The sequence below is a fragment of the Falco naumanni genome, chromosome 3, assembly GCF_017639655.2.
Source record: "Falco naumanni isolate bFalNau1 chromosome 3, bFalNau1.pat, whole genome shotgun sequence".
Lineage (NCBI taxonomy): Eukaryota > Metazoa > Chordata > Aves > Falconiformes > Falconidae > Falco > Falco naumanni.
The window spans coordinates 12,318,888-12,343,501 of record NC_054056.1 but is presented as its reverse complement, the minus strand read 5'-3'; the positions used below and the strand labels follow the sequence as shown (position 1 = coordinate 12,343,501).

Sequence of the window (24,614 nt, the reverse complement as noted above, 5' to 3'; positions counted from 1 at the left end):
GGGTATATCCAGGTTGGGGGGCACATCCAGATATGGGGCAGGGGTGTACATTGAAATTTTAACGAGGTGGCACATCCAAATTGGGGGGGGGGGGGGGGGGGGGGGTTGACGTCCCCCCCCCACCAGAGTGGGGCACAAGGTTTTTCGAGCGAAGTGGCACATGGGACAGGGTGGTGCTTCCTCACCCTCCTCTTCCTCATGTCCCGTCCCCCCCCCCCCCCCCATTTTCCCCAGGGTGTGGGGCAGGATTTGGGCCGGCAAGTGGAAAATGTGAGCGGCGGCGTCCGGCCGGGCGCGGTGCCCCGGCGGTGGGGGGAGCCCAGCGTCCGGCGGGGCTGTGGTGCAGGAACCTTCCGGAAACTGGAGAGGGGCGATTGTCCCCTGCCCGGTCACCGGCTGCAGGGACAGCAGCTGCCCTTCCGCCAGCCCGAGATGGGGCCCGCTGCATGCTGGGGCTGAGCACCCGCCCGCTGAGCACCCACGCACTCAGTGCATGTGTGGGGAGCAGCGCTGAGCACCCACATGCTCGGTGCACACGTGGGCTCCTCCGTGCCTCAGTTTCCCCCTCTGGCCACCTCCCCGTTGGCCCCCTCCCCAGCAGCTGGGGCTGGGCTGGCACCCATGGGTGCCCCCCCCTCTGGAGCCAGACTCCCTTGGGTCACTGGGTCCCCCTGTTTGTGTGGGCAAGTGGCCATGTCCCCCCCTTGTCCCCCCCGGCCCCCCCTCTGCGCCCGCTTAATCCCCTGGCGCTTGTTTGCACAGCAAAGTGCTGCCCCGACGGATTCCTCGCCGCGGCGGGCGCCGGGGGGGGGGGGGGGGGGGGCGGGGGGCACCCGCCGCTGGCACCGTGATGGGTGCAGGGGGCACCCGCCGGGGTGGTGCACACGCGTGTGCACAGCTGTGGGTGTGCAATCACAGGCGTGCGTGAGCCGGTGTGGGTGCCGAGGTGTGCATGCCTGTCAGTGCACACGCGTGTTGGTACATGCAGGTGTGCACGTGCTGTGGTGCAAACGTGTGTGCGCAGCCAGGTGTTGGCATGCACAGGGATCCCCGTGTTGGTGCATGTGTGTAGTGGTGCAAACACATGTGCACAGCCCCATGCCACTGTGCACGTGTCCCTGTGTAGGTGCATGTGTGTAGCAGTGCAAATGGGTGTGCACAAGCACCCCAGTGTGCACGCATGCTCCTGTGGTGTGGTGGTGCAAATGTGTGTGCGCAGCCGCGTGTTGGTGTGCACAGCGATCCCTGTGTTGGTACATGCGTGTAATGGTGCAAACACATGTGCACAACCCCATGTATCCCCATGTTGGTGCATGCATGTAGCAGTGCAAACAGGTGTGCACAAGCATGCCAGTGTGCGCTTGTGTTCCTGTGGTGGTGCATATGTCTGTGCACTGTCACATGCTGGTATACACATGCGTCCCTGTGTCAGTGCACACATGTAATGGTGCAAACACATGCACAACCCCATGTATCCCCGTGTTGGTGCATGCGTGTAGCAGTGCAAATGGGTGTGCACAAGCATGCCAGTGTGCATTTGTGTTCCTGTGGTGGTGCAAATGTCTGTGCACTGTCACATGCTGGTATACACATGCGTCCCTGTGTCAGTGCACACATGTAATGGTGCAAACACATGCACAACCCCATGTATCCCCGTGTTGGTGCATGCGTGTAGCAGTGCAAACGGGTGTGCACAAGCATGCCAGTGTACATTTGTGTTCCTGTGGTGGTGCAAATGTCTGTGCACTGTCACATGCTGGTATACACATGCGTCCCTGTGTCAGTGCACACATGTAATGGTGCAAACACACGTGCACAGCCCCACACACTGCGCACACGTGTCCCCATGGTGATGCATGCATGTAGTTGTGCAAATACATGTGCAGAGCCCCACGCCACTCTGTGCAACGCATTGTCATGTCAGTGCACACGTGTCATGGTGCAAACAGGCGTGCACAGCCCCATGCCACCATGCACACGCATCCCTGTGTGGGTGCATGCACGGAGCAGTGCAAACGCGCGTGCACAGCCACGTGTCAGTGTGCACACGTGTCAGTGCCTGCATGTAGTGGTGCAAATGCGTGTGCACAGCCCACACTCCCCTTGCACATGCACCTCCACGTGCCTGCACACGCGTGTGCCCGCTGCCGTGGCACGGTGGGGCCCTGACGGCGCAGGAATGCGGTGGGTGGGCGATGAGCTCATTCCCCCCACTACCCCCCCCCCCCGCGCCGTGACTCCACCGCACAGCTATGCACCCCGGCCCTGCCAGCACCCACCCGCGTGGCCATCGGTGTCCCCCCTTCCCCCCCCCCCGTGCTGGTGACGTGGCCTGGCACCCAGCAGGGGGGTGATGGGTGTCCCCCAGGTCACCCGGGGTTTGGCCGAGACCTCCTTCCCCGAGGACACGGTGGCTGACCACATCGGGGGGACACGGGGACGCCGGTACTACGCACAGCTCTCCGATGACGAGGACCTGGTGGCATCTGGCGGTAAGGTGGCACTGTGGGTGGGTGTCACCCTAGGTGACCTCTGTGCTGTCCCCATTGCAGATGGCAGTGGGTGGGTGGCACCATGGGTGGGTGCCACCTTGGGTGTCACCTACACTGTCCCTGTTGCAGATGGCAGTGGCACTGGGTGGGTGGGTGGCACTGTGGGTGGGTATCACCCTGGGTGCCCCCTATGCTGTCCCCATTGCAGATGGCAGTGGGACCTGGTGGCACCCAGCAGTAAGGTGACACTGGGTGGGTGGGTGGCACTGTGGGTGGGTGCCACCTTGGGTGCCACCCATGCTGTCTCTGTCGCAGATGGTAGCGGGGAGGACGGCAGCGGTGTCACCTGGCCGCCAGTGAGTGCTACCCATGAACCCGGCGCTGGGCTGGCACCCACTGGTAAGGGGATGCTGCGGGGTGGCACCTGTCCCCTGGGTGTCACCTGCGTGTCACCGCTCTCAAGCTCTGTCTCCTCTCCATCCTTCTCTTATTCCTCCTCTTCCTCCTCCTCCTCCTCCTCGGTGGGCAGCGCCCGGGCCCCCCCCCGCACCGGCGGGTATGGTGGTGGCCGAGCCCGAGGACGACCCCCCACTGAGTAAGTGACACATTTCGGGGGACACCCCCCCACCTTGCTGCACCCCCACTTTTTTCTCCCAGTGCTGTATATTGGAGGGGGGCACCCCAAATATTGGTGGGGGCGGTCACAGCTGGATGGGGGGGGGTCACAGCTGGATAGGGGGTCATAGGGGGGGAATTTTGGGGGTGCAGGTGCCACCCCCCCCATTTTTGACGCCCCCCCCCCCCTTTTCTGACCCTCCCCAGTTTATTTTCGGGCACTGGTGAACTTCACCCGCAGCATCGACTACAGCCGGCAGCTGGAGGACCCCGAATCCGAGGAATTCCGGGAGATTTCCGAGGCCGTGGTGGATACGGTGAGTGGGGGGAGCACAGGGGGTGCTGGGGGTGTGGGGCACCCCAGGAAGGGCACCCTGACCCCCCCCATTTTCTCCCTTCCCCCCATCAGCTGGAGTCGGAGTATTATAAGGTGCCTGGGGAGCAGGTGGTCAGCGTGGTCTTCATCAAGTGAGCTGGGGGGGCTGGGGTGGTTTGGGGGGCTGGGGAGGGCTGAAGGGCTTGGGGGGGTTTGGGTTGGTGGGGAGGTTTTGGGGGTGTGTGGGGGTTGTGGGGATGGGGAGGTTTGGGGGGGGAATTGGGGGGTTTGGGGGTGCGGGGGCTGTCAGGGTGCAGGGAGGACCCTGATTTGGGGGTGCAGGGGAAGTTTGGGGGTGATGGAGAAGTTTGTGTGGCTGTGGGGGGGTTGGAGTGATGGGGGGTTTGAGGGTGCAGGGGGGGTCAGGGGGCAGGGAGGGCCTTGATTTGGGGGTGCAGGGGAAGCTTAGGGGTGATGGAGAGGTTTGGGGGGTCAGTGGGGGTTTGGGGGTGCAGAGGGGTCGGGGATGACCCTGATTTGGGGGTGCAGGGGAAGGTTGGGGGTGATGGAGAGGTTTGGGAGTCTGGGGGGGGTTAGGGGTGCAGGGGGAGGTTTGGGGGTGTAGGGGCTATTTGGAGGGGTGCAGCAGGGAGACTTTGGGGTGCTGACCCCTCCCCCCCCCTCCCCCCCAGAGAGCTGGAAGGCGACGTCTTCGTGGAGCTGGACGTGGGCTCGGAGGGGAACGGGGACGAGGAACAGCTGCGGGGGGTCCTGCGGGACCTGGTGGCCGCCGGCTCCATCGCCTCCTACCTCACCTCCCCCCACGGCTTCCAGTTCCGCCGCCTGGGGGCTGGTGAGCTGGGGGGGGGGGCTTTGGGGGGGCTCCGGGCTGGGGGCGCTCCGACCACCCCGTGTTAATCCATATCACATCCCCTGCTCGCCTGAACCGGCGTGTCTCATCTGCCCCACCCCCCCCTCCACACACTTATTTCTGGTGGGTGGATATTGGGGGGTGGTGTCAGTCTGACTGTGCCCTCCCCCCCCCCCCCCCAGTGACCCCCCACCCACGTGCTTGCACCCCCTTGGAGTTCACCTGCGGCAGCGGTGAATGCGTCGCCGCTGAATACCGCTGTGACCGCCGGCCCGATTGCCGCGACGCCTCCGACGAGGATGGCTGTGGTGAGCCCCCCCCCCATAACCCCCCCATAACCCCCCCTCGCTACCCCATTTCCCTCTGTAACCCCCCCATCCCCACAGAGCCCTTGACACGGATGCCCCCCACCACCGCCCGCCCCGCCACCACCCGCCTGGTGAGCACCGTCATTGTCGCTGCCACCGCCCCCCCACGCCGCCCGCTCACCCCGCGCCCCCCCAAGCCCCCAGCCGGGGGGTGCCGAGCGGGCGAAGCCCCCTGCGCCGACGGGCGCTGCGTCCCCCGCGATTACCTCTGCGACGGTGAGCCCGACTGCGCCGACGGCAGCGACGAGGAGGCTTGCGGTGAGTTTGCGGTGCCGCGGTGAGGGTGGCACTGGGGGCACCCTATGGGTGCTGACCCCCCACCCCATCGCCCAGGCACCCCCTCGCCCTGCGAACCCAACGAATTCAAGTGCCGCAACGGGCACTGCGCCCTGAAGCTTTGGCGCTGCGACGGCGAGAACGACTGCGGCGATGGCAGCGATGAGACCGATTGCCGTGAGTGTGGCTGGGCTGGGGACACGTGTGGTGACAAGGCCCTGCTTGACATATGTCACCGTCACCGCTGCAGCCACCAAGGCACCCGGTGCGGCGTGTGGGCCGGCGGAGTTCCGATGCGTGGCGAGCGGCACCTGCATCCGTGCCAGCTACCAGTGTGACCGGGAGCCCGACTGTCCCGACCGCTCCGATGAGGTCGGCTGCGGTGAGTGGCATCCGCAGGGGACGTGGTGGCCAGGGAAGGGGACACCTCTGCTGGGGGGTGTGCCCAGCACTGGGTTGGGGACCTTGTGTTGTGGCTGCTTGCGGGGGGGTGCTGTGCCAGAGCTGTGCTGGGGGTGCGGTGCTGTGGCACCAGGCAGGGGATGCTGTGCCATGGCACGGTGCTGGGTGCCGCACTGGGGACCCTGTGCCATGGAATAGTGTCAGGTACCATGCAGGAACCCCATGCCACACTGGGGACCCTGTGCCACACTGGTGATGCTGTGCCGTGGCACGGTGCCAGGTGCCACACTGGAGATGCTGTGCCACACTGGGGATGATGTGCCATGGCATGGTGCCAGATGCCACAGTGGAGACCCTGTGCCACACTGGGGATGCTGTGCCGTGGCACGGTGCCAGGTGCCACACTGGAGATGCTGTGCCACACTGGGGATGCTGTGCCGTGGCACGGTGCCAGGTGCCACACTGGGGACCCTGTGCCACACTGGGGATGCTGTGCCGTGGCACGGTGCCAGGTGCCACACTGGAGATGCTGTGCCACACTGGGGATGCTGTGCTGTGGCATGCTGCCAGGTGCCACACTGGGGACCCTGTGCCACACTGGGGATGCTGTGCCATGGCATGGTGCCAGATGCCACACTGGAGATGCTGTGCCACACTGGGGATGCTGTGCCATGGCATGGTGCCAGGTGCCGTGCTGGGGACCCCGTGCCATGCTGGGGACCCCATGTGATGGCACAGTGCTGGGTGCCATGCTGGGGACCCCGTGCCATGGCATAGTGCCAGGCGCCATGCTGGGGACACTGGCATAGTGCCATGCTGCTGCCCCATTGCCAGGCTGGGCTGTGTGGGGTGCTGGGGGGCTGCGGGTGGTGACGGGGGGCTGTGGGCAGTGCCCCCGCAGGTGGTGTCGCTGCCACGGGAGGCGGTGCGGGCCGTGCCAGGCCAGACCGTGACCTTCACCTGCGCTGCCACCGGCGTCCCCACCCCCATTGTCACCTGGCGCCTCAACTGGGGCCACACGCCCAGCAGCCACAGGTAAGGGGGGGGGCAAGGGGGTGTGGCCATGGGGGTCTGGGGGAGGGGCTTGTGCTTGGGTGTGACCTGGGGGTGGGGGTGTGTGTGCTGGTGGGAGGGGCTTGTGCTGGGGGAGAGGGTTGCACTTTGGGAGGGGGCTTTGGTGGGAGGGGCTTGCACTGGAGGGCATGTGGTGGGCGGGGCTTGCATTGGTGGGCAGGGCGTGCAATGAGGGGTGGGGCCTGGGCATTAGGACATGAGTGGGCCACCCGTGCCACTTGCTGGGTACCACGTGGGCTGAGCACTGAGCATGCCGGGTGTGCTGGGCACCGTGTGGCTGGGTGTACAGTGTGTGCCGGGCACCGTGTGTGCCATGTGTGCCAGGCACCGAGTGTGTTGCGTGTGCTGTGTGTGCTGGGCGCCGTGTGTGCCACCTGTGCCAGGTGTGCCGCGTGTGCTGGGCACTGAGCGTGCCGTGTGTGCTGGGTGTGCCGGGCACCGTGTGCGCTGGGTGCCAGGTGCCAAGTGTGCCACGTAGGGTGTCGATCGTGAGCGAGGCCGGGCAGGGCACACTGACCATCCGGGATGTGAAAGAAGCCGACCAAGGTGCCTACACCTGCGAGGCCATCAACACCCTCGGCATGGTCTTCGGCATCCCCGACAGCATCCTCACCGTCACCCGCCCCGGTGAGCATCCCCTGCCCTCCCCTCCCCATTCCCACAGTGCGCCCCATGGCACTGTCACCATCACCCACCCTCTCTGGCAGGGCCGTGCCCTGAAGGCCACTTCCAGGTGACGGGGACATCCCGCTGCCTGCCTTGCTTCTGCTTCGGTGTCACCACCGCCTGCCGTGCCACCGCCCGGCACCGCCATCGCCTCCACCTTCGCTTTGACCTCCCCGACAACTTCAAGGGTGAGTTATGGGGACGAGGGATGGAGGACAAGGGACACCCCAGGGGCTGAGCATCTCTCCTTGTAGGTGTCAACGTGACGGTGCCGACAGTGCCATCTCCACCAGTGCTCTCGGCCACCCAGCTCCACGTGGACGTGAGCACTGAGGAATTCCAGCTCCTGGATCTGTCCCGCCGCTTTCTGGCCCTTGACGCCTTCTGGGCACTGCCGGACACCTTCCTTGGGGACAAGGTGACACCAGGGTGGGGGCAGGGCTGGGGATACCGGCGGCACAGCTGCTGACAGCCCGTTGATGCTGCCAGGTGGATGCCTACGGGGGAGCACTGAGCTACGGGGTGCGGTACCGGCTGGGGCGGGGGCCCCCGGAGCCCACCGCCCATCCCGACGTGGTGCTGCGGGGCCATGGGCGGCAGCTGCGGGCACGCGCTGGGGCCACCCAGCCTGATGTCCTCAACCGGCGGCACGTGCCCTTCACCGAGGTGGGTGGTAGCTGGGCAGGGGTGGGGGTGGTGGGTGGGTGGTGCTGGTGATGATGGGTGTGGGTGATGTTAGTGGTGGCGGGTGATGCCGGTGGTGGGCAAGTGATGCCAGTGGTGGTGGGTGGGTGATTCAGATGGTGGTGGTGGCGGGTGGGTGATGCTGGTGATGGTGGCGGGTGGGCGATGCTGGTGATGGTGGCGGGTGGGCGATGCTGGTGATGGTGGCGGGTGGGCAAGTGATGGTGGTGGTGGCAGGTGGGTGATGCAGGTGATGGTGGTGGTGGTGGTGGGCAAGTGATGGTGGTGGTGGCAGGTGGGTGGGTGATGCTGTTGGTGGCGGGTTAGTGATGCTGGTGTTGGCATCACCCTGGGGCGACACTGGTATCACCATCCTGGCAGGACCACTGGGAGGATGAGGAGGGTGCCCCGGTCAGCCGGGAGCTGCTGCTGCTGGTGCTGCAGGAACTGGAGGGCATCTTCATCCGGGCAGTCTACGATGGGCGCATGGCCAGCGTGGGGCTCAGTGACGTGGCCATGGATGTCACCAGCGCTGGTGACACCGGCCTGGGGCCAGCCGGCGACGTTGAGGAGTGCAGGTGACTACCAGCAGCAAGATCACAGGCCCGGTGCCACCACTGCCACGATGCCACTGTCATGCTGCTGTGTCCCTAGGTGCCCCGTGGGCTACACCGGGCTGTCATGCCAGCGCTGTGCCACACGCTTCGAGCGGGTGACGAGGGGACCTTACCTGGGGACCTGCTCTGGTTGTGGCTGCCACGGCCACTCCAGCACCTGTGACCCCGTTTTTGGGCACTGCCTGGTAAGGGCAGGGGGTTGACAAGGGGATGGGGACATGGTGCAGTGCCACCTCCCTCCATGCCACGTGTGTCTGTTTCCCCCAGAACTGCCAGCACAACACGGAGGGTCCCCAGTGCGAGAAGTGCAAACCTGGCTTCTTTGGCGATGCCACCAAGGGCACGGCCACTGCCTGTCACCCCTGTCCCTGTCCCTACACTGAGCCGTCTCGCAGGTGGGTGCCCACCACAGTGACCTACCCCTCAAATGTCACTGCCCTGGTGTGTCACCATCATTGTCACCCGCAGGTTTTCGGAGTCGTGCTTTTTGGACACGGATGGCCAAGCCACCTGTGACGCCTGCGCGCCCGGTTACGCTGGCCGCCGCTGTGAGAGGTGGGTGAGGGGTGTCCCTATAACCCTCCCCCCAACCTGAGACCCCCAACCCATCACCCATCCATCCCCATAGGTGCGCCCCAGGCTATGAGGGAGACCCCATCCAGCCGGGTGGCAAGTGCACCCCGATTGGTGAGTGGTGGGAGCTGGTTGTGGGGTGCCCCCTCCCCCACCCAAGGGTGCCCCCCCCACCCATGGGTGCCCCCACCCTCACCCTCACTGCCTGCAGGCCAGGAGCTCGTCAAGTGTGACACCCGCGGGGGCAAGGACGATGCTGGTGGCAAGTGCCGCTGCAAGGTGCGGGCAGGGCATGGCGGGGGGGCTGGGTGTTCCCATCCCCCGCGGCACCCAGTCCGATCCCTGAGGCACCCAGTGTGCCCCCCCCATGAGACCCAGTCTGATCCCTGGGGCACCTATCCCATATGGGGATCCCACCCCCATAGCCCCTATTTTCACCGCCCCCCCCGAGGTATCCAGTCCAATCCCAGCAGCATCCCGTCTTATCCCACACAGCACCCAGTCTGCTCCCTGGGGCACCCAGTCCGATCCCCCATGGCACCTATCCTGACCCCCCAATGGCACTGAGTCCATGGTACCCAGCCTGATCCCCCCAGCACCCATGCCGCCCCTTCCCAAAGCACCCAGTCCGATCCCTGGGGTACCCAGTCCCACCCCTCCCACAGCACTGAACCTGACACCCCCCCCCCCCCGCCCCAACACCCAGTCTCATCCCTGGGGCACGCAGTACTCGTCCCCGCCAGCACCCATTCCCATCCCCCGTGGCGCCCACCTCCCCACCCTGCTGTACCATGTCCCAGTCCCCCAGCGGGTCCCACCCTCCCCGGCACCGCCACCCTCCCCGGCACCCCCACCCTCCCCGGTACCCCCACCCGTGGCACCCACCCCCTGGCACCCCCACCCACGGTGCCCACCCCCTGCAGCCCAACGTGCGGGGACGGCTGTGTGACGCCTGCGCCGCCGGCACCTTCCACCTGAGCGCGGCCAACCCCGACGGCTGCCTGCAGTGCTTCTGCATGGGCGTCTCGCGGCACTGCGCCAGTTCCGCCTGGCACCGCCACCAGGTACCGCGTGGGTGCAGCCGGGCTGTGCCGGGCCACCCTGCGTCATCTCATGCCGCATCTTGCAGTCTTGTGTCATGATATGGCGTTATATGCCATGCTCTGCCATGCTGTGTAGCGTTACAGCGTGCTGTGCCGTGCCATGTCATGCTGTGCCATGTTGTGCCATGCCACGTCATCCTATGTCATGCTATGCCATGTTGTGTCACGTTGTGCCGTGCAATGCCATGTTGTGCCATATAGTGCCTTGCTATGCCTTGCCATGCCATGCTGTGCTGTGCAATGCCATGCTGTGCCATATAGTGCCTTGCCATCCTTGCTGTGCCATGCCACGTCATCCCATGCTATGCCATGTTGTGTCATGTTGTGCCATGCAATGCCATGTTGTGCCATGCTGCACCTTATAGTGCCTTTGTCATGCCATGCCACGTCATGCCATGTCATGCCATTGCATGTTGTGTCACGTTGTGCCGTGCAATGCCACGGTGTGCCACGTCATGCCATGTCATGCCATTGCATGTTGTGTCACGTTGTGCCGTGCAATGCCACGGTGTGCCACGTCATGCCATGTCGTGCCATGGCATGTTGTGTCACGGTGTGCCGTGCAATGCCACGCTGTGCCACGTTATGCCATGTCGTGCCATGGCATGTTGTGTCACGGTGTGCCGTGCAATGCCACGGTGTGCCACGTCATGCCATGTTGTGCCATGGCGTGTTGTGTCACGGTGTGCCGTGTCATGCCACGGTGTGCCACGTCATGCCATGTCGTGCCATGGGGTGTTGTGTCACGGTGTGCCGTGCAATGCCACGGTGTGCCACGTCATGCCATGTTGTGCCATGGCGTGTTGTGTCACGGTGTGCCATGTCGTGCCATGGCGTGTTGTGTCACGGTGTGCCGTGCAATGCCATGGTGTGCCACGTCGTGCCATGGTGTGCCATGGCGTGTTGTGTCACGGTGTGCCATGCAATGCCACGGTGTGCCACGTCGTGCCATGTCGTGCCATGGCATGTTGTGTCACGGTGTGCCGTGCAATGCCACGGTGTGCCACGTCGTGCCATGGCGTGCCATTGCATGTTGTGTCACGGTGTGCCGTGCAATGCCATGGTGTGCCACGTCGTGCCATGGTGTGCCATGGCGTGTTGTGTCACGGTGTGCCGTGCAATGCCACGGTGTGCCATGTCGTGCCATGGCGTGCCATGGCATGTTGTGTCATGGTGTGCCGTGCAATGCCACGGTGTGCCACGTCGTGCCATGGCATGTTGTGTCACGGTGTGCCGTGCTGTACCACGGTGTGCCATGTCGTGCCATGGCATGTTGTGTCACGTTGTGCAGTGCTGTGCCATACTTTGCTGTGCAACACTGTGTTATGCTACGTAGTGCCACGTCGTGCCGTGTTGTACTGTGCCATGCCATGGAGTGCCATGCCATGCCTCGCTGTGCCATGCCATGTTACACTGGGCCATCTCATGCATTGCTATGCCATGCCATATAGTGTTGTGCCGTGCCTTGCTGTGCCATACTGTACCGTGCCGTACTGTGCCGTGCCGTGTCCACCGCCAAGCCCCTTCTCGCTCTCCTTGCAGGTCCTTCTCACGGCTGAGGAGACGCCGGCGCTGAGCCTGGCCAACCCGGCTGGCACGCAGACGGTGGGCGATGGCATCCGCTTCTCCTCCCCGCGGGAGCTGCTCTTCGCCGCCTTCCCCACGCTGCCCCGTGACGTCTACTACTGGGTGCTGCCCGCGCCCTTCACCGGCGACAAGGTGACAGCACCAGGGCCGGCTGGGGGACAAGCTGGGTGTCCCCAAGCCCAGCTGAGCCTCACTGCATCCCGCCCCGCAGGTGACATCGTACGGTGGTGAGCTGCGGTACGTGGTGACGCATCGGGCACTGGTGGGTGCCCAACCTTTGCTGCACCAGCCGGATGTCCTGCTGCAGGGCAATGGCATCCTCCTGAAGCACTTCTCTGATGCCACCCCCCCCCTCCGGCGTCCCCACCACTGTCACCGTGCCCTTCCGTGAGGTGAGGACCGGTGGGTGTCCCTCTCCTTCCCTGGGATGGGGTTGGGGACATGGTGGTCACTGCCTGGTTGTGCCCGTAGCATGCCTGGCGACGGACGGACGGGCGCGATGCTACCCGGGAGCATCTCCTGATGGCTTTGGCTGACGTTGACCTCTTCATGATCCGGGCGTCCTACTCGGATCAACCGGAGGAGAGCAGGTACCAGGGACAGGGCAGGGGACGCTGGGGACATGGGGGCAAGGGCAGGCAGGGCAGTGGGGACCTCCTGTCTCGCCCCGCAGACTGGCCGATGTCAGCCTGGATGTGGCAGTGCCACATGCCACCGGCCGCCCGCCTGCGCTGGAGGTGGAGGATTGCGCCTGCCCAGCTGGTTACCGCGGTGCCTCCTGCCAGGTGAGACCCTCAGTGTCCCCTCACCTCAGCGCTGGCAACACTGAACAGTGGCCCACCCCCCTGTCCCCGTGTCCCCTCCCTAGGACTGTGACACCGGCTACACCCGCAGTACTGCAGGGCTCTACCTCGGCACGTGTGAGCCGTGCCAGTGCCACGGCCACGCTGCCGAGTGCCACCCTGAGACTGGCGTCTGCCAGGTGAGCTGGGGAAAGTGGGAGGACACCCCGGGGACCCCCGTGGCAGTGCCACCGATGCCATCGCCCCACTCCTTTGCAGGGCTGCCGGGATCACACGGAGGGCGCCCAATGTGACAAGTGCCAACCCGGCTACTACGGTGATGCCACCCGGGGTACCCCGGGTGACTGCCAGCCCTGTCCTTGCCATGGACCCCACGGTGACACCCAGTAGGTGCCACCCCCTGGTCCCCTACATCCTTGGGGACACCTGGCAGGGTCTCAGCCACCCCTTGTCCCCTCCGCAGGGTGACAAACAGCTGCTTCGAGGACACAGATGGGCAGCCCACCTGCAGCGCCTGTGCCCCAGGACACAGCGGGCGCCTCTGCGAGAGGTGCCAAGGGAACCCGGGCTGGGGGCTGGGGGTGGGTTTTGGGGTGCAACCCCCCCCCATTGGCTTTTTTTGTCCCCCCACCCCGTAGGTGCTTGCCTGGGTATGTGGGGGACCCGCTGAGGGGAGAGCTGTGCCGAGGTGAGTGGCATGCTGAGGGGACAAGGTGGTGTCCCCTGTGGTGGCACTGAGGGGGGGTTACACCTAACCTGCTGTGCGTCCCCCTGCCCAGAGCCGGGTGTCCCCAGCGGGCAGTGCCAGTGTGACCCACGCGGCAGCACCGGCGAGGGCTGTGACGCCGACGGGCAGTGCCGCTGCAAGGCGAGTCCTGAGTCGCCCCCCCAGCGTGTCCCCAAGCCCTGGGAGAGGGTGACAGGGCGATGTCACCCCCGCCCCGTGTCCCCCCCCAGGCCAATGTGGAGGGTCCCCGCTGTGCCACCTGCCGTCCCCACCATTTCCACCTGAGCGCCGGCGAGCCGGCTGGCTGCCTGCCCTGCTTCTGCATGGGCATCATCCAGCACTGCGCCAGCACCGCCTACGCCCGCGGCACCGTGAGTGACCCCCGCCACGTCCCCAGGGTGTCCCCACATGTCCTCAGCCCCACTCACCGGTATCCCCATCCCACAGGTCCGGACGCCCTTCGCTGCCGGTGATCCCCAGGGATTCGCCTTGGTGAACCGGCAGCGCAGCACCCGGGTGGGCACCGGCTTCAGGGTGGAGCCGGGCACCCCCCAGCCCCGCTTGACCTACGACCGTTTTGGGGAGCTGCCCCCCGACTCCTACTACTGGCAGCTGCCGCACCCCTACCAGGGGGACAAGGTAAGGGGGGGGTCACCCGGGGACAGGGGTGCCCGTGGGAGCACCCAGCCAGCTGGCTGGAGCAGCTGCCCCACGGGCAGCCCGGGAGGGGGAGGTGGGCTCAGCCTCCCATCTCCTGCCTTTCCTTTTTTAATCCTTCCCCCCCCCTTCTTGCCCCTTTTCCCCCCCCCTTCTTGCCCCTTTTCCCCCCCCTTCTTGCCGCTTTTCCCCCCCCTTCTTGCCCCTTCCCCCCCCCTTCTTGCCCCTTCCCCCCCCCTTCTTGCCCCTTCCCCCCCCCTTCTTGCCCCTTTTCCCCCCCCTTCTTGCCCCTTTCCCCCCCTTCTTGCCCCTTTTCCCCCCCCTTCTTGCCCCTTTTCCCCCCCCTTCTTGCCCCTTTTCCCCCCCTTCTTGCCCCTTTTCCCCCCCCTTCTTGCCCCTTTCCCCCTCCTTCTTGCCCCTTTTCCCCCCCCTTCTTGCCCCTTTCCCCCCCCTTCTTGCCCCTTCCCCCCCCCCTTCTTGCCCCTTTTCCCCCCCTTCTTGCCCCTTTTCCCCCCCCTTCTTGCCCCTTTTCCCCCCCCTTCTTGCCCCTTTTCCCCCCCCTTCTTGCCCCTTTTCCCCCCCCTTCTTGCCCCTTTTCCCCCCCCTTCTTGCCCCTTTTCCCCCCCCTTCTTGCCCCTTTTCCCCCCCCCTTCTTGCCCCTTTTCCCCCCCCTTCTTGCCCCTTTTCCCCCCCTTCTTGCCCCTTTTCCCCCCCTTCTTGCCCCTTTTCCCCCCCCCTTCTTGCCCCTTTCCCCCCCCCTTCTTGCCCCTTTCCCCCCCCTTCTTGCCCCTTTTCCCCCCCCTTCTTGCCCCTTTTCCCCCCCCTTCTTGCCCCTTTTCCCCCCCCTTCTTGCCCCTTTTCCCCCCCCCTTCTTGCCCCTTTTCCCCCCCCTTCTTGCCCCTTTTCCCCCCCCCTTCTTGCCCCTTTTTCCCCCCCTTTCCTCTCCACGCTTCCCCCCCCCCCCTTTCCTCTACTCCCTTCTTTTTTCCCTTTCCTCATCCCTGTCATGTCCCACCACCTTCCCCCCCTCTCCCCGCACAGGTGGGCTCCTACGGCGGGCGCCTCCGCTACACCCTGACCTACACCCCGGGGGGGCAGGGAGCCCCCCTGCCCGATGCTGACATCCAGATCACGGTATGGGGGTGCCTGGAGCCGGGGGGGGGGGGCACACACAGGGTGCCACCAGGACCCCCACTGACCCCTTATATCCACAGGGCAATGACATCACGCTGGTGGCGTACCAACCCGACCTGCTGCTACGGGCACCCCAGACCTTCGAGATTGTTTTTCGGGAGGTAGGGGGGGGCAGGTGGCTTTTGTCCCTGATGTCCCCCATCCCCACGGCGTGGTGACCCCCCCCTTCTGCCCGCAGCAATACTGGCAGCGGCCGGATGGGCAACCGGCGACGCGGGAGCATCTCCTGATGGCTTTGGCAGACCTGGATGAGATCCTCATCCGAGCCACCTACTCCACCAGCACCGCCGCATCCAGCATCGCCGACATCGCCATGGATGTGGCCGTGCCCCCCCAGCCCGGCCTCCCCCCAGCCCCCGAGGTGGAGGAATGCCGCTGTCCCCCTGGGTACCACGGGCTGTCCTGCCAGGTGAGCCCCCAGCATCCTCCCCCAGCATCCTCCCCCCTTCACAGTGATATCTGGGGGGGGATCACAACACTGACACACACCCCCCCCCCCCCGGCAGGATTGTGCCCCCGGGTACACCCGCACCGGGGGGGGGCTGTACCTTGGGCACTGCGAGCTCTGCGAGTGCAACGGCCATTCAGAGAGCTGCCACCCCGAGAGCGGCGTCTGCTCCGTAAGCTTCTGTATTACACAGGATTTTGGGGGGCTGGGGTCTCATCCCAGCCTAGACCCCTCCAATTCGTGTGTGTCCCCCCAGGGATGCTTGCACAACACAGCAGGGGACTTCTGTGACCAGTGTGCCCCCGGTTTCTACGGGGATGCCACCGCTGGTACCCCTGAGGACTGCCAGCCCTGCGCCTGTCCCCTCCCGTACCCCGAAAACCAGTGAGTGCTGGCGCCAGGGCTGGGGGGGGCCAGGAAAGGGGACGCCCCCCCACCTCACCCTGTTCCCACAGGTTCTCCAGGACCTGTGAGAGCCTGGGTGGCGGCGGGTACCGCTGCACCGCCTGCGAGCCAGGCTACACCGGGCAGTACTGCGAGCGGTGAGGGCTGCGGCCAGCACCCCCAAATCCCCCCCCACCATGGGCTCACCCCCATATACCCACCCCCGTGGTTTCACACCATATATTCACCCCTGTGGGCTCCCCCCCGTAAGATCCACCCCGATGGGCTCCCCCCGGTAAGATCCACCCCGATGGGCTCCCCCCCGTAAGATCCACCCCGATGGGCTCACCCCTGTAAGATTCCACCCCACTATACCTGCCTTGAAGTGCTCACCCCAATGGGCTCACCCGCATACACTCACCCCCATAGACCTGCCCCAATACCCACCCTGATGGGCTCCCCCCGATAGACCCACGCCGATACACTCACCCCAATAGACCCACCCTGATGGGCTCCCCCCGATAGACCCACGCCGATACACTCACCCCAATAGACCCACCCTGATGGGCTCCCCCCGATAGACCCACGCCGATACACTCACCCCAATAGACCCACCCTGATGGGCTCCCCCCGATAGACCCACGCCGATACACTCACCCCAATAGACCCACCCTGATGGGCTCCCCCCGATAGACCCATCCCAAAGTGATCACCCTGATGGGCTCACCCCAATATACCAAGCCCCGTATACCCACCCTGATGGGCTTAACCACATGCTCACCCCAATGTACGCACCCCAATAGACTCACCCTGATGTTCTCCTGCTATACCCACTCCGATGTGCTCACCCCGATATATGCACCCCTACGAGCTCAACTGGATATACCCACCCCGATGTGCTCACCCCGTGCTCACCCCTATGAGCTCACCCCGATATACCCACCCCAATGTGCTCACCCCGATATACCCGCCCCTACGAGCCCGCCCCTACGAGCCCACCCCGATGTGCTCACCCCGATATACCTGCCCCTATGAGCCCACCCCGATATACCCACCCCTACGAGCCCACCCCGATATACCCACCCCTACGAGCTCACCCCGATATACCCACCCCGATGTGCTCACCCCGATATACGCACCCCTACGAGCTCACCCCGATATACCCGCCCCTACAAGCCCACCCCAATATACGCACCCCGATATACGCACCCCTACGAGCTCACCCCGATATACCCACCCCGATGTGCTCACCCCGATATACCCACCCCAATGTGCTCACCCCGATATACCCACCCCTACGAGCTCACCCCGATATAACCACCCCGATGTGCTCACCCCGATATACCCACCCCTACGAGCTCACCCCGATATAACCACCCCTACGAGCCCATCCCAATATACACACCCCGATATACGCACCCCTACGAGCTCACCCCGATATACCCACCCCGATGTGCTCACCCCGATATACGCACCCCTACGAGCTCACCCCGATATACCCACCCCGATGTGCTCACCCTGATATACCCACCCCAATGTGCTCACCCCGATATACGCACCCCTACGAGCTCACCCCGATATACCCGCCCCTACGAGCCCACCCCAATATACGCACCCCGATATACGCACCCCTACGAGCTCACCCCGATATACCCACCCCGATGTGCTCACCCCGATATACCCACCCCAATGTGCTCACCCCGATATACCCGCCCCTACGAGCTCACCCCTATATACCCACCCCAATGTGCTCACCCCGATATACGCACCCCTACGAGCCCACCCCAATATACACACCCCGATATGCTCACCCCGATATACCCACCCCGATGTGCTCACCCCGTACCCACCCCTATGAGCTCACCCCGATGTGCTCACCCCGATATACCCGCCCCTACGAGCTCACCCCGATATACCCACCCCAATGTGCTCACCCCGATATACCTGCCCCTACGAGCCCACCCCGATGTGCTCACCCTGATATACCCGCCCCTACGAGCCCACCCCGATGTGCTCACCCCGATATACCCACCCCTACGAGCCCACCCCAATATACCTGCCCCTACGAGCCCACCCCGATATGCCCACCCCGATATACCCGCCCCTAGGAGCCCACCCCGATATACCCGCCCCTATGAGCCCACCCCGATATACCCGCCCCTACGAGCCCACCCCGATGTGCTCACCCCGATATACCCGCCCCTACAAGGCCACCCCGATATACCCGCCCCTACGAGCCCACCCTGATATACCCACCCCTATGAGCCCACCCCGATATACCCGCCCCTACGAGCCCACCCTGATATACCCACCCCTACGAGCCCACCCTGATATACCCACCCCTATGAGCCCACCCTGATATACCCGCCCCTACGAGCCCACCCTGATATACCCACCCCTATGAGCCCACCCCGATATACCCACCCCTACGAGCCCACCCCGATGTGCTCACCCCGATATACCCGCCCCTACGAGCCCACCCCGATGTGCTCACCCCGATGTGCTCACCCCGATATACCCGCCCCTACGAGCCCACCCTGATATGCCCACCCCGATATACCCGCCCCTACGAGCCCACCCCGATGTGCTCACCCCGATATACCCGCCCCTACGAGCCCACCCTGATATGCCCACCCCTACGAGCCCACCCCGATATACCCACCCCTACGAGCCCACCCCGATATACCCACTCCAATGTGCTCACCCCGATGTACCCGCCCCTACGAGCCCACCCCGATATACGCACCCCGATATACGCACCCCTACGAGCCCACCCCGATATACGCACCCCGATATACGCACCCCTACGAGCCCACCCCGATATACCCACCCTGATGTACCCTACAAACCCTTATAAGCTCATCCCGATACACTGACCCCAATATACCACCCCCGTGCACCCACCCTGATGGGCTCACCCCTAAATATGCACCCCCAGGTGCTCCCGCTGCTCCCCCCCTCCCCATGCGCACCCCAATACCCACTCACCCCCTTTTCCCTGGCAGCTGCGCGCCCGGCTACATGGGTGACCCCACGGTGCGCGGGCAGGCGTGCATCCCGGCGGGCTCCCCGCTGCCACTGGTGGTCCGCATCCACCCGCCGCGCACCACGGTGGCCCAGGGCAGTGCCGTCACCCTGCGGTGCCAGGCCAGCGGCGAGCCCCCCTTCTATTACCACTGGACGCGAGAAGATGGGCGACCCCTCCCCAAGGGCGCCCAGAGTCGGCGACAAGGTATTGAGTGGCTTTGCAGGGGTGGACTGAGGTGTCCCCAAGGGGGGGGACACATGGGGTGTCACCCACGTGTGTCCCCCCCCCCAGATGAGGAGCTGCACTTTGCCAGCATCCAGCCCTCTGATGCCGGTGTCTACGTCTGCTCCTGCCGCAACCTACGGCACAGCAACGCCAGCCGCGCCGAGGTCATTGTCACCGGTAGGTCCTTGTCACCGAGGCAGGGGCGCACACGGACGGAGGGGAGGAGTGGGGCTCAGCTCTCCCATCCCCACAGAGACCCCCAGCAAACCCATCACTGTCACTGTGGAGGAGAAGCGAGTGCAGCGGGTGAAGCCCGGGGCCGATGTCACCTTTGTCTGCACTGCCAAGAGCAAGGTGAGCCAAGGAGACACCCTTGGGTGCCTGTGGGGACGTGCAGGGTGCACAGGGACACCCCTGGGTGCTCCCTGGGCCATGCAGAGCATGGGGACACCCCTGCATGCCCATCTACTCACTCAGGGCGTGTGAGCACCCTTGGGTGCCCAGGGGGACGTGCGGGGCACAGGGCTGCCCTTGGATGCCCACCTGGCTGTGCAGGACATGCAAGCACCCCTGGGCGCCCCCAAGGCCCTGTAAGGCACGTGGTCACCCTTGGGTGCCCACCTGATCCCACAGAGCAGAGGGACACTCCTGGGTACCCCAGGGTCACGCAAGGCACGGGGACACTCCTGGGTGCCTATCCAGCCATATGGACCCCCCCAGCACCCTCAGGTGCCCATGTGCCCCTATGGGGCACCCCAACACCCCTGGGTGCCCACCTGTCCTCCGTGGGTTGCCTAGGCAGGCTTGCAGCCCCCCCATCCCCAGCGGACAGCCCCCCTGTGTGCCCATCCCCGTGGCCTCAGGCCTCTCTCTCCCCGCCAGTCGCCTGCCTACACCCTGGTGTGGACGCGGCAGAACCACGGGACGCTGCCGGCGGGCGCTGTGGACTTCAACGGCATCCTCACGCTGCGCAACGTGCGGCCCGAGGACGCTGGCGTCTACATCTGCACCGGCTCCAACATGCTGGACATGGACGAGGGCACCGCCACGCTCTATGTCCAGGGTGAGCCCGTGGGGCGCCCGGGCACCGGGGGGATGGGCATGTTCAGTGCCCGGGCACTGGGGTTGTGGGTGCACTCAGTGCTCAGGTGCCAGGGTGATGGGCGTGCTTGGTGCCCAGACGCTGGGGTGGTGGGCACACTCAATGCGCAGACATTGGGGTGGTGGGCATGCTTGGTGCCCAGATCCTGGGGTGATGGGCATACTCAGTGCCCAGGCGCTGGGGTGATGGGCACACTCAGTGCCCAGACGCTGGGGTGATGGGCACACTCAGTGCCCAGGCGCTGGGGTGGTGGGCACACTCAATGTCCAGGCGCTGGGGTGGTGGGCACACTCAGTGCCCAGGCGCTGGGGTGATGGGCACACTCTGTGCCCAGATGTTGGGGCGACGGGCAGGCTCACCGCCCAGATGTTGGGGCAGCGGGCAGGCTCACTGCCTAGGTACTGGTGTGATGGGCATGCTTGGCCCCCACCCACTGGGGCGATGGGATTGCTTGGTGCCGAGACGCTGGGGTGATGGGCACGCTCCCCTGAGACCCTCACCCTTTTGCAGCCCCTTCAAAGACCCAGATGTTTTATGGACCTGTTGAGTTTATGGAGGGGCACAGACCAGGTAAGTCACCGCTGGGGGGGCCCGGGGGAATCCACGTGCTCCCCTCGCCCGCTGCATGCTGGGGTTCCACTGTGCACCCCACCACCAGCCGTGCCACGCTGCCCCCCTGCTTCCCACCGCCTGGGGCCAGCATTTGGAGGGGGGGGCCCTGGCGAGCCCTGAGCCCCACTCCTGGCTCTCGCCACAGCCGGCACCGCCGCTGCCCCCACCGCTGCCGTGGAGCCGGCACAGCTGAGTGTGGCACCGGGGCAACCGGCAGAGTTTCGCTGTGTGGTCACCGGCAACCCCCTGCCCACCCTCGAGTGGCTCGGTAGGTGCCCACAGGGGCTGGTGGGGACACACACCGGCACTTGGCTTGGGGACATGGCAACCAGGGGTGACGCTGGGCTGTGTCCCCCAGGCACGCTGCCGCCACGGGCGGTGGTTCAGGGTGGGACGCTGCGTTTCGGTGCTGTGGAGCCCGCCGATGAGGGGTACTACGCGTGTCGGGCACGCAGCAGCGCCGGGCAGCACACGGCGCGTGCCTTCCTCCACGTGCAAGGTGAGCATCGTCTCCATCATCCCTGTTGTCCCCATCGTCCAACCCCATCATTCCATTGCCCCTGTCGTTATCATCTACATCATCCCTGTCACCACCATCATCCCTATCCTTGCTATCATCTATGATCACCCCCACTGCCTTCATCATCCCTGTCACCTCTGTTGTCCTCATCATCCCTGTCAATCACCCACCATCGTCCCCATCGTCCGCGTCATCCTTGTTACTCCCATTGTCCCAATCACCATCATCATCCCCGTCATCATCATCCCTGCCATCTCCCATTGTCTATCCCTCCCATCACTCCCACTGTCCCCATCACCCTCACTGTCCCTATCATCCCTGTCATCATCATCCCTGCCATCTCCCGTCATCCATCACCCCATCATCCCTGTCACCCCCATCACCCCCACTGTCCCCATTGTCTCCACCATCCCCATCACTGCCGCTATCCTGATTGTCCCCATTATCCCTGTCATCACTATTGTCTCTGCCTGTCACCCACCATTGTCCCTGTCGTCCCCATCTTCCTCATCATCTGCATCACTCGTGTCACCCCCGTTGTCCCCATGGCCCCCCACCCCCCGGTGCTGTGCTGACCCCCCTGCTTCCCTCAGCCGCCAGCGCACCCCAGGTGCAGGTGAGCCCGGAGCGGACAGAGGTGCAGGAGGGCTCCACGGTGCGGCTCTACTGCCGGGTCTCGGGGTCACCCACTGCCACCATCACCTGGGAGAAGCAAGGGGGGACTCTTCCACCACAGGTGAGCCAGGTGCTGGCGCCCTTGGGTGCTTGCAGGGGGGTGTGGGTGCACCGTGGGTGCCACTCACACCCACCCTCATGCCACAGTCCCGCGCCGAGCATGCCGACATCGCCACGCTGGTCATCCCTGCTGTGACAGCAGCTGACGGTGGCATCTACCTCTGTGTGGGCACCAGCACCGCTGGCACAGCCCGCGCTGCCATCGAGGTGGCAGTGGTGCCAGGTGAGGGACACTGGTGGTGGTTGGGGATGGTTTGAGGGGGCCACAACCCACCCGTGTCCCCCCTTTTCCTCCCTGCAGCATTGGCGCCGCCTGTCCGCATCGAATCCTCGTCCCCATCTGTTACCGAGGGACAGACCCTGGACCTCGACTGCCTGGTGGCAGGATCTGGCCCTGCCACCGTGATGTGGTACAAGCGCGGTGGCTCACTGCCTGCCGGCCACCAGGTAAGACACGGGCAGCATGGGCAGCACTCCAAATCCTGCCCTGTCCCCCCTCTACGTGACACCGATGGATGTCCCCAACCCCAGGTTTCAGGATCCCGACTTCGTGTCCCCCACGTCACGGCAGCTGATTCAGGGGAGTACGTGTGCCGGGTGAGCTTGGGGACCACCGTCCGGGAGGCGTCTGCCATTGTCACTGTTGTAGCTGGAACTGGCTCATCCTATGGTGAGACTGGGCTCGGTGGCACCGGGGGGATCTGGCAGGTCCCGGACAGGCTGGTTATGGCTCTGTCCTCCCCACCAGGGCCACCAGCTTCAGGTGTCCCCGTCCGGATCGAGGCATCCTCATCCACCGTGGCCGAGGGACAGAGCCTGGACCTCAACTGCGTGGTGGCTGGGCAGGGACAGGCCACCATCACCTGGTACAAGCGCGGGGGGGCCCTCCCGGCCAAGCACCAGGTAGGGGACCCTGGAGGGGAATGTCACCAACAGGGGTGGTTGGGGTGGCTGCATGGCCCTGTGCAAGCCCAGCTGGCACTTGTGCGAGCCCAGCTGGCGCTTGGGCACTTGGGCAAGCTTGAGCAGTCCCATGCAAGCCCCAGCAGCCCCATGGAAGCCCACGTGGCCCTGGTGACCCCCGTGTCCCCTCCCCACAGGTGTCCGGCTCCCGGCTGCGGCTGCTGCAGGTGACAGCGGCTGACTCGGGCGAGTACGTGTGCCGGGTGACCAGCGGGGCCACCACCAAGGAAACTGCTGTCATGGTGACAATCCAGCCCAGCGGTGCCAGCGCCTACCGTGAGTGGGGACAGGGGGTGACAGTGCCAGCTGCGGATGTCCCCACATGCTGTGGCACTGAGTCATGTCTCACATGCTCGTGCCGGTGGGGCTCTGCCATGGTCACCAGTGTCACCCTCTCGTCTCGGTCCCCAGCTCCGGGCAGTACGCCCCCCCTGCGCATCGAGTCACCGTCCTCTGCCGTGGCCGAGGGACAGACCTTGGACCTCAACTGCGTCATCGCCAGCCCCGCACAGGCCACCGTCACCTGGTACAAGCGCGGGGGGTCCCTCCCGGCCAAGCACCAGGTAGGGGAGGTGGAGGGACATGTCCCCAGGGGGTGGTTGGGATCAACCCATGGCCCTGTGCAAGCCCCAATGGACCCGTGCAAGCCCCATGGAAGCCCACGTGGCCCTGGTGACCCGTGTGTCCCCTCCCCGCAGGTGTCCGGCTCCCGGCTGCGGCTGCTGCAGGTGACAGCGGCCGACTCGGGCGAGTACGTGTGCCGGGTGACCAGCGGGGCCACCACCAAGGAGACCTCCATCATGGTGACGATCCAGCCCAGTAGTGCCGGTGCCTACTGTGAGTGCGGACAGGGGATGTTACCCATGAGGGGTGACACTGTCCTGCTGTGTCCCCAGATCTGGGACAAATCGCTCCTTGGGGAAGCCACCCATGTGTGCACCCATCCCAGCTTCCTGGGCTCTTAGTGTCCCTTGGAGTGTCACACGTGGTGGTGACCACTGTCCCTAACCTGTCTTGGTCCCCAGCCCCGGGCAGCACTACCCCCCTGCACATCGAGTCCTCGTCCTTGTCATCCCCTGTGGCCGAGGGACAGACCTTGGACCTCAACTGCGTCATCGCCAGCCCCGCACAGGCCACCGTCACCTGGTACAAGCGCGGGGGGTCCCTCCCGGCCAAGCACCAGGTAGGGGACGTGGAGGGTCATGTCTCCAGGGGGTGGTTGGGATCGACCCACAGCCCCGTGGAAGCCCAAGTGACCCCGTGGAAGCCCATGTGGCCCTATGCAAACCCAAGTGACCCTATGGAAGGCCATGTCACTTGTGCAAGCTCATGTGGCCTCATGCAATCCCAGATGGCCCCGTGCAAGTGCTGATGGCCCTGTGCAAGCTCTTGTGGCCCTGGTGACCCATGTGTCCCCTCCCCGCAGGTGTCCGGCTCCCGGCTGCGGCTGCTGCAGGTGACAGCGGCCGACTCAGGCGAGTATGTGTGCCGGGTGACCAGTGGGGCCACAACCAAGGAGACCTCCATCGTGGTGACAATCCAGCCCAGTGGTGCCAGCGCCTACCGTGAGTG

General features: G+C 65.1%; 1 protein-coding gene across 1 annotated transcript in view; it reads left to right on the top strand.

Moving 5' to 3' along the window:
* The window catches only part of HSPG2 (heparan sulfate proteoglycan 2), a 44,742-nt gene that overhangs the window by 6,382 nt on the left and 13,746 nt on the right, over positions 1-24,614 (top strand). Inside the window, 56 exon segments of the mRNA XM_040585681.1 lie at positions 2,369-2,492; positions 2,808-2,891; positions 3,315-3,424; positions 3,517-3,575; positions 4,116-4,276; positions 4,477-4,602; positions 4,681-4,920; positions 4,996-5,115; positions 5,189-5,320; positions 6,231-6,375; positions 6,893-7,041; positions 7,122-7,268; positions 7,335-7,498; positions 7,570-7,746; positions 8,146-8,342; positions 8,419-8,566; positions 8,649-8,776; positions 8,850-8,936; positions 9,010-9,068; positions 9,166-9,233; positions 9,878-10,018; positions 11,600-11,776; positions 11,856-11,975; positions 11,977-12,036; positions 12,116-12,234; positions 12,318-12,429; positions 12,513-12,626; positions 12,706-12,833; positions 12,911-12,997; positions 13,086-13,135; positions 13,227-13,315; positions 13,405-13,545; positions 13,622-13,813; positions 14,873-14,965; positions 15,046-15,126; positions 15,204-15,434; positions 15,532-15,645; positions 15,730-15,857; positions 15,929-16,015; positions 18,863-19,089; positions 19,177-19,287; positions 19,364-19,464; positions 19,993-20,173; positions 20,723-20,782; positions 20,970-21,092; positions 21,183-21,323; positions 21,938-22,080; positions 22,167-22,302; positions 22,381-22,526; positions 22,611-22,749; positions 22,828-22,982; positions 23,180-23,318; positions 23,454-23,605; positions 23,741-23,879; positions 24,068-24,225; positions 24,469-24,607. Coding sequence (XP_040441615.1) covers positions 2,369-2,492; positions 2,808-2,891; positions 3,315-3,424; positions 3,517-3,575; positions 4,116-4,276; positions 4,477-4,602; positions 4,681-4,920; positions 4,996-5,115; positions 5,189-5,320; positions 6,231-6,375; positions 6,893-7,041; positions 7,122-7,268; positions 7,335-7,498; positions 7,570-7,746; positions 8,146-8,342; positions 8,419-8,566; positions 8,649-8,776; positions 8,850-8,936; positions 9,010-9,068; positions 9,166-9,233; positions 9,878-10,018; positions 11,600-11,776; positions 11,856-11,975; positions 11,977-12,036; positions 12,116-12,234; positions 12,318-12,429; positions 12,513-12,626; positions 12,706-12,833; positions 12,911-12,997; positions 13,086-13,135; positions 13,227-13,315; positions 13,405-13,545; positions 13,622-13,813; positions 14,873-14,965; positions 15,046-15,126; positions 15,204-15,434; positions 15,532-15,645; positions 15,730-15,857; positions 15,929-16,015; positions 18,863-19,089; positions 19,177-19,287; positions 19,364-19,464; positions 19,993-20,173; positions 20,723-20,782; positions 20,970-21,092; positions 21,183-21,323; positions 21,938-22,080; positions 22,167-22,302; positions 22,381-22,526; positions 22,611-22,749; positions 22,828-22,982; positions 23,180-23,318; positions 23,454-23,605; positions 23,741-23,879; positions 24,068-24,225; positions 24,469-24,607 — 7,279 coding nt within the window.